General features: G+C 53.0%; 1 protein-coding gene across 3 annotated transcripts in view; it reads right to left on the bottom strand.

Annotated features, from left to right (window-relative positions):
* Window positions 1-736: 736 nt before the first annotated feature.
* PNPLA7 (patatin like phospholipase domain containing 7) overlaps window positions 737-14,990 on the bottom strand; it is a 137,528-nt gene continuing 123,274 nt past the window's right edge. For 2 of the 3 annotated variants that reach the window (XM_063353102.1, XM_063353104.1), the window contains 4 exons: window positions 12,939-13,046; window positions 7,548-7,632; window positions 2,835-2,938; window positions 737-1,551 (listed from right to left, as the gene is read on the bottom strand). In XM_063353102.1, coding sequence (XP_063209172.1) covers window positions 1,471-1,551; window positions 2,835-2,938; window positions 7,548-7,632; window positions 12,939-13,046 — 378 coding nt within the window. In that variant the 3' untranslated portion in view covers window positions 737-1,470. The remainder of the gene's footprint in view (window positions 1,552-2,834; window positions 2,939-7,547; window positions 7,633-12,938; window positions 13,047-14,990) is intronic. The other variant, XM_063353103.1, reaches the window with a different exon arrangement.

The raw sequence follows: 14,990 nt of genomic DNA, 5'->3' as shown, positions 1-14,990 counted from the left end.
GGGGTCTCACTGCGAACAAAACACTGACCTGAGGCCCTGACACTTGAAAATACCATTTTGTGTCAGAGGAATGGCCTCCCTGGGTAAAGGCTGCACATTCACGGACACGATGGAGGAAAACACGATGCAGGGCGGGTAGAGAAGGAGAGCCTGTGCCACCAGAGGAGAGGAGGTTAAACGCAGAGAACAGGTCACATTTCACAGCATTTACGACCACCACGGTCCTCGGTGGTGCCACCAAATGCGTTTCTGGCCTCACGGTTGTTCTGCCCAGCTCTGGTCATGCCTGGAGGCATCGCTGCCGGCTGCTGAGGCACATCAGAGGGCCAGGAGAGCTCAGCAAAGGAGGCAGCTCAGAGGAGCGTCTGCAGTGCCCTGGGCAGATGACAAACGCCCTCAAGGCAACAGCACCCAGAGCTAGCGCTGAGCAGAAGGGTTTACATAAAGCAAGAATGAGGTTGATTATCCGGCCACGAGGAACTATCGGCAACGACAGATGCGAGACAAGAAGAGCAAGCACCGGGGGACTTCTGAACACGGTCCAACTCACATCGACTGCCGCTGCCCTCGGCGGGGAAAAGCACTGGAGATTTCTTTCCAATACGCCGAGTGACTCCTGCTGGGGCGAGGAACTCAAAGACGCGCGTGTTTCTTTGCAGGTCTGATATAAGCAAAGGCGAGTTGGGCTCTTAGTTGTTGACATCTTTCATCACAAAGAACCATGCAGACATTTCAATCCAGCAAAAGAACTTTATTTCACAGGGCAAGTACAGCCAAGTCGTGATTCCAGAGTTGCCCGGCAAGTGTCAGCTCCATGATCCGTCAGTAACTGTTCTGCTGATGGCTTGAGGATACGGGCTCTATAGCTAGCGTTCACGTTAATTGATTTCTTAGGTTTAGATTTCAAGTGAAATACATTCAAGACTTATTCCTGTCAGAGCACTGCTCACAAGTTCGTGGTTGAAAGTCAGCGAGGAGTTAATTACGCCCTTACCTGATTCATATGAAAAGAAAGCAACGCTGCTGCTGCCACCCACCCACCTTTTTGGCGCACATCGGGACAATACCCCGCTGTTCTTTGGGCCTTCGCAGTAAAAACAGCGACCAGAAAATACAGCAGCAAAAATCAAGGCAGCGTTTAACTGCACGTTCCCAGCACGTTTCCCCTCTACCAGTCCCAGAGGGATAAATAACCGGCCGCTCACGCTGGCGCCTCGACGAAGGAGCGTGGCACCCACCAGCCACCCTTCGCGGCAGGTCCAAAGGGACTTGGGCGCGATGCAGACACCTGTGCTCAGTGCTGGCAGCTGAATGCCCCATCCCCCTGTCCGGAGAAGGACGAAAGCTTGCTTAATTTCAACTAGACGTTGTTTGGGGATTTTTTTTTTTTTTTAAATGTTTGATAAACGCGGCTGCTGTCAGTACCAACGGTTGTAGCTCTCAGCCAGCAAGGTCAGGCTCTGCCCAGCGCTAGCCCGGCTCTCCCGTGCTGCTCGCCTGGCCGCCCACACTGGGGAGATTCCTGCGCTTTCTTATCTGCATGTCTTCATCCTGAAGGAGGGAAAAAAAAATACAAAAAAAAAAAAATACAAATTCATTCTTCAGCATCCTCTGAGCTGGATAAAAATCTGTCCTCTTCCCCTCCACCCCTTCTTTGTCCACTAACCATTACCCACCAGCGATCAGCCCCACAAACAAAATCTTCACGCCATCGCTCCAGCTCCCCACTCAAGGCACTGAAGCCATCCTACACCCCCGCGTGGGCAGGCACCTTCCCGAACTGCTCGCGTGCTCCCACTGAGGAACTGCTCACGTCCAACGCAACAGACGGCTTCACCTTTCAAACCTGCTGTCCGCGCTAGCCGGAGCAAGAGCAGCGGGGACACCACCCTCCCGAGCTTTGCTTCTCGGGCTGTGGGCAACGCCACGTGAAGTCTGGCCTCAGGGCAGGTTTTCCTCGGGGGGGACCTGAGGCCCCGCAGAATCAAACAGCTTTGGTTGGAAGGGAACCGCTGGAGGACATCACACAATTTCCTGCTCTAAGCAGGGCTGTCTCGCACGCTAGATCTGGCTCTTCAGGGCATCTATTTGGTTTTCAGGTATCTGCAAGGATGGAGTTTCCACCGACTCCCTGCACAGCCCATTGCAGTTCTCAGCCACGTTTCCTGGGAAATATTTTCCCTCTGTACCCAAGGAGGATTCCCTTTAGTGCCAGCTATGCCTGCCACCTCTCGTCTTTTTGCTGCACACCTCTGCTGCTGTCTTCTCCATCACCACCCAGCAGGCAGGTCCTCTCCTCCGCGCTGGAGAAAGTGGCTCCCTCAGCCCCTCCTCGTGCCGTACGTTCTCCAGCCCCGACCCCTCATGAGCAAACCCACCGAGCTGCGGGGCCAGGTTTTAACCGGGGCTGGGTTTTGCCCCACACAGCACCACTGTAAATGACTGACCTGAACAGGGTGAGCACGCGTCATTTAGTGCCCGTGCTATGCGAAAAGCAAACTTATTTCTGCACAGCCCTCATAGAATCATAGGTGTTGGGTGGGAAGGGACCTCCAAAGGGCATCCAGTCCAACCCCCCTGCAGTCAGCAGGGACATCTTCAACTCGATCAAGTCACTCAGAGCCTCATCCAGCCTGGCCTTGAATGTCTCCAGGGATGGGGCCTCCACCCGCTCTCTGGGCAGCCTGGGACGATGTCTCACCACCCTCAGCAAGGCCCTTCCAGGTGCTTCTCTCAGAATCCTTCCCGACACCCCCGTCTCACGCCCACCGCACACCCTTCACACGCGACGCAGCGACGACGCAGGCACTGCCTGTTTGCTGGGCAGTTCGTACCGAGTCGGAGTCTTCTTCAACCTGGTTGCTTACGAAATCGATGTAATCGTCCTTCTGGTTGTCCAGAATTTCTTCCTCGTACTCAGTCTGGTAGTCTGACTCATCTAAAGAGAGAGGAGAGAAAACACACCGGTTTTAGCTAGCACTCGGAGAGGCAGAGAAACCCGGCCGAGGAAGGAGAGCTGTCTCCGTGGAGCACGGCGCAGGGCAGGGTGACTGCAGGACAATCGCTGAGCTCTGGGAACTGGGACCACTCAAACACAGGCCGCGGCTCTCCAAGCAGATCACAAAATAAACCGTGTGCTGTCTGTGAGTTGGTGGCCTGGAGCCCTCCAGAACCGACAAGAGCCTGCAGCAAGAGCGGTGAGATACAAACTGTCCACGATATTCTGGTGGCCACCGGCCGCCCAGCCCAACGGGACACAAACGCTGGCAACAGGGAGATGCTCCCTGGTGAATGCTCTTCCCAGAATAGCTGCTGTCTCCCACCAGCTGTAAAATACCTCCAGAAGACAAGTCTGTGAGCTCCAGCCTCCCCTGGACGCATCAGTCCCAGGCCCACTGGAAAGAGGGACTCCCAGGCACAGGGCGAGCTCCTCCTGGTGCGGAGGTGACAGTTACCAGCCTCACCGCCTCTGGTCCACGGGGGACAGTGACATTTACACTCCCCTGCTCTCCCCAGGGGACAACCACCTGCTCTCTCCGGTAATCCAGCAGAGGAACGTCATTCAGGGAAGTGGAAGAGCGTGCGCGGAGGCACAGCGGTCAGCAGCAGGACATGCCCCCGAGCCCCCAGCCCGCTCCCAAGGAGCGAGACACACCGGTGCCGGGCCGACCCCTCTCCCAGCACCTGGAGATCGCTGTAGGGTTTGTAAAAGAGAGCGGGAGAGTCACCTGCCAACAGCCCCCGCGCTCCCACGGCAGCTCAACGCTGACCCCCAGCCCCTGCCCCCCAGCCCCGGCCCCACGGCACGCGGGCAGCAGAGCAAAGCGAGCGGCAGATGGGCCACCTTCCCTCCGCACAGCTCCCGGCACGCCGGTTTTTTCACAAAGCGAGTTAAAACGGCAGAAAATGTTTATTACTTTTTTTTTTTTGACACTAGGTTTTCCGCCACTTTCACGAGTTAACCCAAGGGCGCTTCGAGTTGCTGAAGCAATACCTGGTTTTCAGCCCACTGGTGAGGAAAGCGGCTCGTGTTTAAACCAGATTCTTGATTAAGTATTTCTTTTGGGAACAGTCAGTAGCATCTGCTCCGGGCTGAAGACAACAGCACAGTCTGTTCCACGGCGTTTTCTTCTAACGCAATAACTACAACCAACTGCTAGAACATTAGGATTAAAGACATTTGGGTTTTTATTATTTTTAATTTTTTTTATTTTTTTTTTTCTGTGGATCAGAGAATTATCTTTAGTTTATACTAAAACCACGACTGATGATCTTTGACAAAACACATCAGAGAAGCTGGGAACTCATCTGGACAGCAGCGGGTAGCACGAACAATGGTTTGCAGTTTACAGCTCCGATAAAACTGACTGCCGTCAAAACCAAACTCCTTGATTTTTCCAAGCGCTATTCAAGCATTTCACAGGTCTTTATACAGATACTAAAAACCAGGAGAAGGGCGTCCCCTCTCACGTCCTTCACGCGGCAGCCCCAGGTGCTGGAGGGCTAGAGGGGAGAGGAGAACAGAAGGTGGCCCTGCTGTCCCTAAACACCACCCTCCATCGCCCCCCTCGCAGCTGAGTGCCTGGGGCTCAAGGGGCTCCTTTATGCTACAAACTCCCCCAGGAGCATCAGGCAGGACCGAGGCCTCGGTGCCCCGCTCACCGTGCCAGCGCCCGAACGCCGCAGTCGGAAAACGAGCCAGCGCAGAGGAGGTCACGGCAGGGAAAGGGTCCTGAGCACCGTGAGGACAGGCTGAGAGAGCTGGGGGCGTCCAGCCTGGAGAAGAGAAGGCTCCAGGGAGACCTTAGAGCCCCCTCCAGTCCCTAAAGGGGCTACAGGATGGATGGGGAGGGACTCTGGATCAGGGAGTGTAATGACAGGACACAGGGTAATGGCCTCAAACTGGAGGAGGGGAGATTTAGATGGGATATTAGGAAGAAATTCTTTGCTGTGAGGGGGGTGAGCCCCTGGCGCCGGTTGCCCAGAGAAGCTGTGGCTGCCCCAGCCCTGGAGGGGTTCAAGGCCAGGTTGGACGGGGCTTGGAGCAACCTGGGCTGGTGGGAGGTGTCCCTGCCCGGGGCAGGGGGTGGCACTGGATAATCTTTAAGGTCCCTTCCAACCCGAACCATTCCATGATTCTATGGTAACTATGCCCCTAGAGGGGTTTTGGGATTTCTCCCGCTTCAGCTGTATTGCCAGACCAGGGATTTGACACCACGACTAACATTTCTCTTTCAAATGGCTGTTCCTACAATTACTCTGCTACACAACCTGATGTCCTTCATCCATCGTGTGCAGTGAGTGTGTCACCTCACCTCACACCGAGAAACCTGGCCTTGGGGACATCGCTGCTTTCAAAAATAGGACATAAAACCTGCTGTGGGAAATCAGCCAAAAGCCTGCGCAACTTTGGTCCTCAGAAATCCCTTACGGGTGGGAGTGTGACCAGAGCCGCATCTGAGCCACCCTCGGAGGATGGCATCTGTGCTCCCCTGGCCACGGCCACGGCTACATAAAATGCAATTACAGCTGAATAAAGACAGAAAATCCCAGTTGAGGAAGCGTTTGGATGCAGAACAAGAGCGCGGACACACATACCGCAGTGGCTCAGCTCAGTGAAAACGAGCTTCTGCTCTGCTGCAGCCGCCTCCCGACCTGCTCCCCGGCAGCGCAGGTACCCGCGTCCAGCGCAGGGCTCTGCCCAGCTTCCCTCTCCTCGCTCCTTCCCCAGCGACACGCTCCCTTTGTGGTTGTTTTCTAATGGTTTCAATCACTGCTCTCAGTTTGCTCAAGAGCAGAGAAGAGACTTCGCTGCCGTTTCCCCCCAGAGAAGATGCGGCTCCTGACCCGGAGGCTCCGCCAGCCTCTGCCCGTCTGGGCCTTTCACCCTTGGTACCGACGCTTCCCCCTTCTCCCAGTCAATCCCAACGCGATCACTGTCATTTTCTTTCTTCGGAACAACATTATTGACACAATTTCTCCACCCGGCCTGAGCCCTGCAGTATGCTGTCAGGACAGGCAGCGCTCTTTAAAACCCTGCGGTCCGAGATCTCGCTCAGGAAGGGAATTCCAGGGAGAAAAAAAAAAAGGTTTCCCCTTTTGATAGTGCCGTTTCACAGCCAGGCTACCAAGCACGACCCTGTCTTCTTTCTTACGTGGGACAGAAGCAGTCAGACCATCTTCACCCCCGTCAGGAGCAGACAAACCCAAAGGCTCGCCAGCGCGTAGGAGGAGCCATCTGACAGCCATGCGGCCGCTGCCAGGGGCGGTCACCCTCCACCCGAGCTCCTCTCGGTGCAGACCCTTCCCCCATTGCTCCAGACACTCTTCAGCAGAGGGGACGCCATCCTGGAGGCACCGAGGCGATGCCACCAGAGGAGTGCCCTTACAGCCCCTGCTCACCAAAAAACAGGCCAGGTCCCCGCGGGCGGCGCGTGGAGCCACCCACAACCCCAATACAAAAGGTCCTTCCAGATACGGCCCCCACACGCCCGACACTCTCCTGCCATCCTCCCCCCTCCTCCGGAGCCTCCACAACCAACAGCCTCCAGTGTCCGTGAGCAGCACGTGGCACCTGCCCACCCCCTCCCCAGTGCCCCACGCACAACGTCTCTCAGCCCAAAATCTGCCACATCTGCTCTCGGAGAGACGTGTCTCTTGGTCACACTCGCGTTCATGGCCTCACCCCGCAGAAGCGGGTCTTCCTAATGGGGGCGAGTAATCGGAAACTATATAAAGGCAGAAGATCCGTCCCAGCACACTGGTTACACCTTAGCAGGTCTCAATGCCTGCGCCTTAAATCACCATGTTACGTGACCTCTTCGTTCCTATTCACAATGGCTGTTTCAGCCACGTTTGATTAATATTTTCTTCATAAGGCATATGATTGCAATTAGCATTTCAAATTACCACAGGGACAGCTCTCCAAACAGTCACAGATGGGAGCGCTGCTAACTTTAGATTTCCCTCTGCAGGAGCAAGGAATGGGGAGGAGGGGGAGAGACTGTTTATAAAGAGCTCCAGCGCCGGTGAAACGCTCGGAGATTTCAGGCCTGCAAAGCTCTCGTCCCTTTCGGTAAGTGACTTTGGGCACAGACGTACAGGAACGGCGGCGCAGGGCACGGCTGAGGCACCCGAGTGCCTCCGCATGAAGATGGGGAGCCGTTACCTGTTCCTCGTCAGCTGCCCCGTGCTCCCCGTAACGGGAGAGTGCAAAAAGCAACGGAGCCAGTGAGTCACTGCAGATCCCACTCGCTCGGCAGGAGCTTCCAACTCCCAGCCTCTCCGAGAGTGGGGACACGGAGGGTTGAGCTCGGGCTCAGCTGCGGGCAGAGGCTGGGGACGGAGCCGGGGGGGACAAGGGACAGCCCGCCACTGCCAGCTCTGCTCGGCAGGCTCCGGAGCCGGCAGCTCCAGCCCTGGATGATCACAGCGTGCAGCTGCAGGGGTGTTAGAGGAAAGCAGGGAGAGCAGGAGGAGCGAGCAGCCGGCCCTGCCTCCCTGCCCTTCCCGAGGCTTCCGCAGCCCCGGCCGCAATCCCCACTCACCGTCTGCCACGGGGGCCTTCACGGGCTCGATCCTGGACACGATTTCTGCCAGGTCCGTAAAAGAGGTGGTGGGACAGGTCACGTTCTGAAACACAGCATTATGGTTTAGGGATGTTAACAAATATACACTAAAAAAATCCAAACATTTTTATCATATAAAAATAACATTGAACAGACAGAAAGCTCCGGACACACAAATTCCCCACCTTTGCCCCCTCAAAAGCCATTACTCATCAGCAAGTAATTCACAGAGCAACTCTCCTGACGTAGGTCTGGTGGCAGAGACGGGATTCCCAAGTGCAAACCATGGGACGACCTCTAATGGCCCCTTCTCCATCCATGGACAAGAAGCCTTATTAAAAATTAAGCAAACTGCAGAAAAGACCGGAAAGACACGAACCGGAGGGCCTGGACGCCGTGACGGACAGCGCTTATTTCACTTGTGTATTTTCCATTCCCATTTCTTTATAAGAGGGACCGGCTGGGCCGGGTGCAGCCCCCAGGGAGCTCTCGCCTCCCCTCGGGAGGAGGAGAAGGGGCTGCCGTGCGTCGGCGGGACACCGCACGCGGTCCAGCCCTGAGCCTGCAGCGATGCCACGGGGGGTGCACGGACAGGCACCGGCGTGACCAGGACCCACCCGGGGAACCCGGAGGTGCCGCCGTGAGCAAGAGCCTGAGGTACGTGGTCCGCCCACAAGGAGAAATATTTCCCCACTGTCATTCCTCTTTTCAATACACCCTTTCTATTTTCACTCCGTCTCACCCAAGCAGTGGGCTGAGTGTTCTCTATTTTGAGAAGTTCCCTGCTCCAGTTTCTCCTCCAACAAAACCCAACTTTGGCATTTAAGATCCGTTTTGGTCTTCCCACGTGCCATGCCGTGAGCAGCCCTACCTGCCTCCTCGGGGCCAGGCACAAGGGCACCAGATGGAAACCTCAACACCTCTCACCTTTTTTTTTTTTTTTTTTTTTTTTTTAAACCAGTGATTTTAATTAGTACGACAGCAACCCCCACCCCAGAGGAGAGACGGGGAAGAGCTGGCAGGGGGCTTGTTACCGGCACTTGGGCTGCCGGGAATTGCTGCGACAGACGTCTTTCTGTACACCCAGACCTGGCCACGTGCTTCCAGCCAGGGCAGGTTCCTACCACCGGGTTTTTATGAGCAATTCTTTGCTCTTCTGGCAAGAGCACTGATCCTATGAATCACACAGCCCCTGTGGGGGTCACAGCAGAAGCCCATTACAGCTGCAGCAGATCGCTCTCGGTTGACCTTTAATCCGTAACGGACTTTTGATGTAATTTAGTACAGCTAAAGCGAGGTGCGGATCCAGGACAAACAGCTGGTGGGGAGCGGTGGACAGAGAAAAGCCCAGAGGGAATTAAAAAATACCTGTATGAAATGGAACAGCAGTCGCTTAGGACACACGCTTTAAAATATAAAGTCAGGAAGCTCAGAAGCTCGGTGTGACCATTAAGGAACCGTCAAGAAGGGTGAGTCAGTCCTGTCTCATTTCGAACATCCGACCTGAATGGTCCCAGTGAAGCGTTTGCAGAAGGCTGTTCCCCGGGACGGGGGGTGGGGAAAAAAAAAAAAAAGCATCTATAACTTCATTTTGTGCCGTATGACTAAGAGAGGGATAGGTACACACTCCGTGCCCCAAGCAGACACAGCAGTGTTGGAGGCAATGGCCCATACTCCAAAAAGGTGGGCTCTCACCGAGCGGACGAAGAGCTGGACGCAGCGCTGGGGCAGCCACGCGGCCTCGGGAGCGCGGGGACCGGCTTTGCCGGGGCCGGGGCGGGGCGGGGGGGACGACACCAAAGTCCCGGGCACTGCACCAAGAGCCGAACAAAACCCTGCAGCGACCCTCGCCAAAAGGTGCTTCAGGAAAACCAGCATCAGCTGCCGTGGTCCCGCAGGGGAGCTGCGAGGACAGAGGAGTCGGAAGGGCAGCGTAAGGGTGACCGTACGCGCGGGAGCATCCGTTCGGGGCGCTGACACCGGGACGATCCCTGTGTACGCCTGTTGGAGGACGCTGCGGAGGCAGCTGCACCCCAAGGTCTTAGCACTGGAACGCGACTGGTGGGGAACCAGGTGCCTTCCCACGCTCGTCTGACGCTTTGCAAACAGGAATTTAACATTTAAGCACTTCCTCTTACTGCTTTTAAGGACAAAACCACACTCCCATCGGTGAACACAAGGCAGAGAAGTGTCTCAGATTCATTTGAAACCTACTCTTAAACCTTTCTGCTGCCTTTTCTTTTTTTTTTTTCCCAAGGAGGAAAGTATTCTCTTCGGCACAATCTTTATTAAATAAATTAGAAGAGAAAGACAGTTACTATTGTAGTCTGCTAGGTTATATTTAGCTTTGACTAGGAATAACACTTCAGTAGACAAAACTTCCCCGAGGAGATCCAATTAACGGCATTGCGTTATTCTGCGCTGGGGAAGAGCAAGGGCTGCTCAGGTGAAGTTTAGGTAAGGTGCCTGTTGTTTGTGTCTTCAGTATTTGCATTTCTGAGACAAGATAAACAGTGATAGAATGATGAAAGCAAAGGAAAAGTATCTAAATGATTAAATATCGGGAGTTTTAAAGTAAAAAATTCAGTGCTCACAACATGGAAACAAGATGATAAGAAGCCGCGCTCAGCGCTCAGATGTTGAACACTCCAGAAATAGCTGAAGAACTAAAACATACAGAGGATCAAACCTTCGCTAATGAAAGGCAAGTTAAAAATATCAGCTGTTATCCTTGGAAGACAGCAGAGCTAAGGGACTTAGTGACTCTAATGGACTAAGGAAAAAACAACAACAACCAAAAAAAAGATAAAACACCCCAGTGGGAACCTGCAATACTTGTTATTTTGTAGAAAGACACCTACTGAAACAAAAGACAGGTGAAAAAAATGTCGGTTTTTACTGGAGGCGAGAGTTTTCAGAGGAAGAGCAGGAGACCTCCCAGGTGCCGGGGAGCAGAGCCTGGCGCTGAGCCTTAGCGGCACTTTGGGGAACGCACAAAGCTGACGGTTCCGGCTCCATAACCCAGGCAGTTTGTTGAGTCACTCTCCTGAACCCATTCTTCTCACACCCTTGGTGGCTCAGCGATCAGCACGCTCTGCCCTGTTATCAAGTGCCCACACGGAGCTGCAACGCCAGGCTCTGTCTACCATGAGTACGTGACATATTTGATCTCTGGGGCCACAAAAACCAGGGCAGGTTGGGATAAATGTTCAACATGCTGCTCGAGGCACAGCTGCCATACCATGATTTAACTGAAATATTAGCCTGGATTACCGTATCCCATAGAATGGGCAATTTTAAAAGAAGTCTTCTTTAAAAAGAGGCATTTGTTATAGCAATTAATGCGTTTGAGCTCGTTACCAGTTGGTGATAAAAGTTAGAGGATGAAATAGGACATATAAGCATTTCTGATGCTTATAAGGGAGAAAATAAGCAATTTTCTCTCCCCTGGCTTCTCCTGATGACTATTCTTAGACTATTCTTACACATAAACACATACAGACCAGCTTGAAACTGCTCTGAACACACGGTGTCAGGGGCAGAATGGGACCCGTCTTCTGCAGCTCAGACGACTGCAGCTCCTAGGCCAGGTCCTCTTCCCAGTGAGAAATAACAAGCTGATGAGTTTTGGGGCTCGTGGGCTTGCTGGCTCGTTTCCCATAAAGCCCAGTCCCTCGGTGCTCTGCCACGGCCACCCACCCTGCCAGGGAGCTCGGGTGGGATTCATCTGACACCCGAAGCCATCGGCACTAGTTCCCTTGGCTCCCTTCACGCGGCCGGAGCCGAGGGCGCCATTCATCGTATCCCAGTGGAGCCATTCCCATTTCACCAAGCGACTCACACCCGACAGAGGCTCATCTCTCGCCGGTGACAAATTGAGGTTGAGGGCAACTAGCTCAGCTGTGGGCACCATCCACGCCTCGACTGCCGGGCTCACGTCCATCCCCGCAAGTACTGCCCTTCCTCACGCCACCTCTCTCCTAGCGAAAGTGCTCGACCACCGACGTCGAAGAGCCGCAAATCCTCAATGTCATTTTTCACCTCTATTGACTTTCCTTCCCGAGGCCCACTACAGTTATGATACATTTTGGCAATCACTTAAATTATTACTGCTCATTTCCCCATCTCTAAAAGACGATAAAGATGAATTGCTGGGTAAAACATGAAGCTTCTGTAGCACTTGGGTTTTAAATCAGAGGAATTCAAAGAAGAGTGAGGATAACAAGCCAGTATTTTATAATACTGTACCCAAGTCCTCAAAAAGTTGATAACTGTTTCTTAAAAACAGCTGAAAACTTCCCCGCCAAGACGTTCAGTCAGGCCAGGGAGTTACGAACCAACTCGAGAAGCTGACCTCAATCCTTAAACTGCAAACCCAAGAGAATTTTATCCTACTTTTAAGTAGAAATCTTAACGGGACTGGACCCACACAGCAACACTATGTAGCCTGTAGATAATCAGGCATTTACCAAACCGCACACGAACTGCTGGGGGTGTGAAGTGGGCAGAGCGAGGTGCGTGGAACCCGGTGCCTCGGCAGCGCCGCAGGATTCCGTGGAGCCACAGTGACGGCTCTACCGAATGTCTTTTCTAATAGAGGAGTGAGGAAGAAAAGCAACAAAGGAAGAAATCTATGGCTTTGCAGGGATTTTAATTCCTGGCTAAAAACACATCTCCAGCAAGGGTTTAATCCAGGTTTTCTGGAAGCATCTGAGCACCTCAGCAATGGCTGAGATCAATACCAGCCATCCCCATTCTCATCCTCCGAGACGAGCATCGGGCAGCTGGTGGGAGAGCGCCACTGCCCCGGCAGACCAGCTTCTAGTCGCAAGAACAACATCCAGGCACCACCGAAAGTTTGCGGCACAAGAATAAATGAAAAATAATTCTTAGGGAGTTACTCGTTCCTACCCAGCATTACGCAGGGAGGCAGAGGCCACAGGCGCGTGCAAGCGATGGGCGCAAACGTGGCCCATCGCCCGACACCACGGACCATCCTCTCTCGCAGGACCTGCTCAGCCAGCAGCTTTTAGCGCCCTCAGGACTGCCCAGGCACCCCGGGAAGAGACGAGAAAGCCGGGCGTGTAAAACGCGTACGCATCGGCGGCGCCTCTCAGACAACGCTGGTTACTGGTGAGCATCCTGCCTTCCTGCGAGGACAGTCGTGTTGTGGGTGATTCCAGGTTCTGAGAAACGGAGTATGCTTTTTTTTTTTTTTTTGCCTAAAATACAGTTTTAACTAATGCACGCATGCTCACAATAAGGACTTGAGGCAATCGATCATTCTCCTTCCCACCCCGGAGCAGCAGCCCGCAACCCGGCGTGCGTCAGTAGCTCTGCCAGAACAGCGCATTTGAACCCAACACTTACATCAGTTTTGGATTTGCACGTCTCTTGCCTGTCTTTTAGCATCTTGTCAAGGACTCCACTCCTGCACCAGACATTAAATACCGTTTTCCCGTGCTGATATCCCACTTCCTGGAAAAAAAAAAATAAAAAAATTAATAGCTACAAAACCATTATGTCACATTTTTTGCAAACCAGCAGGAAATCCAGAGGTCCACCCCAAAGCCAGGATGTACTTGCGCTACCTTCCAGCTCCACAAGCTGTTCAGCCTAAGAATTAAGGGAACGATTAAGCAAACAAGGTGCTATTTTAAGTCCAAATGCTAACTTGCCCTTTGACCCCAGGGTATGCAATGAAAAGTGCCACCTGACACAACTATTTTTACAGCAGCGGCTTCGCGCAGGCTGCTCGCGGAATAACGCCGTATAAAGAGAAGCTTAGGGCGCCTACGGATACACCCTTCCAGTACTGGCTCTTTCCTTGGAAGAAGGTAACACCACACATTCATTTGTGTCTTCTCCCCTCTTGGCTCAAGAATAGCCAAGAAAATAAAACTTTTCTAGCAAAAAAAAAGTTACCGTAGGGCAGCCGGCTCCAAAATCGCTTGCAGTAAGTTAAGGCAGACAGCACCGAACATGCAAGCGCCAGTTTGCCGGAACAGAAAGGATGGATAATGGCAACACCAAACCCACAAACTCCACATCCCTCTAATTTAACAGTATAAAGTATCTGCACTTGGAACAATAACATTAGGATGGAAACACCGGAAAAAATAAACCCATTGCTCCAAGTTTTCCTCTTTTTCTAACAAGACGGTAGAAACTGTGTTGAAAAATCAAATCGAAAGGACAGAGCAACAGGTGCCGGGAGCGCTGGATCCTGTTTCCAGCTCTGGCGCTGGCAGCACACACTAAACCTCCGGGCGCATGAAGCCCCGAGTGCTGGAAGCAGCCCCGGCCAAGCTGGCACCGTCTCTCCGCTGGTTTCTGGACCGGGGTTCAAAACGCGGCAGGCGCTCGGGCTGGAATTCACCTCTCGGAATCCGTCGCAGCTTCTCGGCCCAGGGTGGATGCGGTTGCTCGGGAGGAAAAGGGACCTGACAGCTCTACAGCCGGCTGGGTCAGCCTGCTCCAACATAACCGCGAGAACCGGAGCTTTGGGAAGTGACACGCAGCCGACTTACCACTCTAGGAGATACAGAAGAGGAGTTTTGACAAGAGGAGGGGATTTGGGGATTTTTGTTCTTTTGAACGTGCTGGTTATACGGTGCCCATTTCTATTTTCTGTAAAATCCAGGTACACAGCTGAAATAAAAAACCCCAATACTTCATAGCCTCTAACGGCAAAGGAATGCCCAGGATGCCCTTTCCTTTAAGGTCAGCACAGTTTAAATCTTCCCTGTGGACAGAAGTTATTTAGCTGTGCTGCAGGGAATGGAGGTCCAGGAGGGTGCTACCCTCCGCACCCGCAGCCTCTCGGGCCAAGGACTTGCTCACAGAAAGTGACGTCTTTGAGAAACTGCACTTTTCTCGAGTTTTATTCCACTGAGAAAAAAATGTGCCTGGCGTCTTTAAATCTCTTTAACGACATCAAATTAGACAGAACGATGATGTGACAGCTTACGGTCTGTCACTGTGATGAACTACCAGACCCCTCCATCGAGGTTTCCGAAACGGCCAGTCACTCCATCTAGCGAAGGATATTATTTATCAGCGAAGTCTTAGATCCACCCTTGCAGACAGCACTGTTTGCCCAGGAGCTGAGAGACACCAAATATCCTTGAGAAAATATTTATACTGGGGAAATCAGCCGGTGGTTTGGAATAGCTGCAGTCCTAAGGACCCTCCCAAATGCGAATGTGCAGGGCTTAGTGGTATTACTGGTTTTGTTTAGTATTTGTAAGACGGTATTAGAGAAATCAACCTGCAGCCTAATGTAGGTTCTCACTATGTCTATAAAGAAGATCAACTTAAAGGAAAATTGGCGGAGGTTGGGTTTTTTTTCCCAACCCAGGAGAAGAGCAAAGCCGTGCAGAAATACCTGAAAATACAAGATGCCTGCATGGCTGAAGGAGG

Source organism: Chroicocephalus ridibundus, chromosome 15 (assembly GCF_963924245.1).
Source record: "Chroicocephalus ridibundus chromosome 15, bChrRid1.1, whole genome shotgun sequence".
NCBI classification, from domain to species: Eukaryota; Metazoa; Chordata; class Aves; order Charadriiformes; family Laridae; genus Chroicocephalus; species Chroicocephalus ridibundus.
This window is presented reverse-complemented; position numbering and strand designations above follow the sequence as displayed.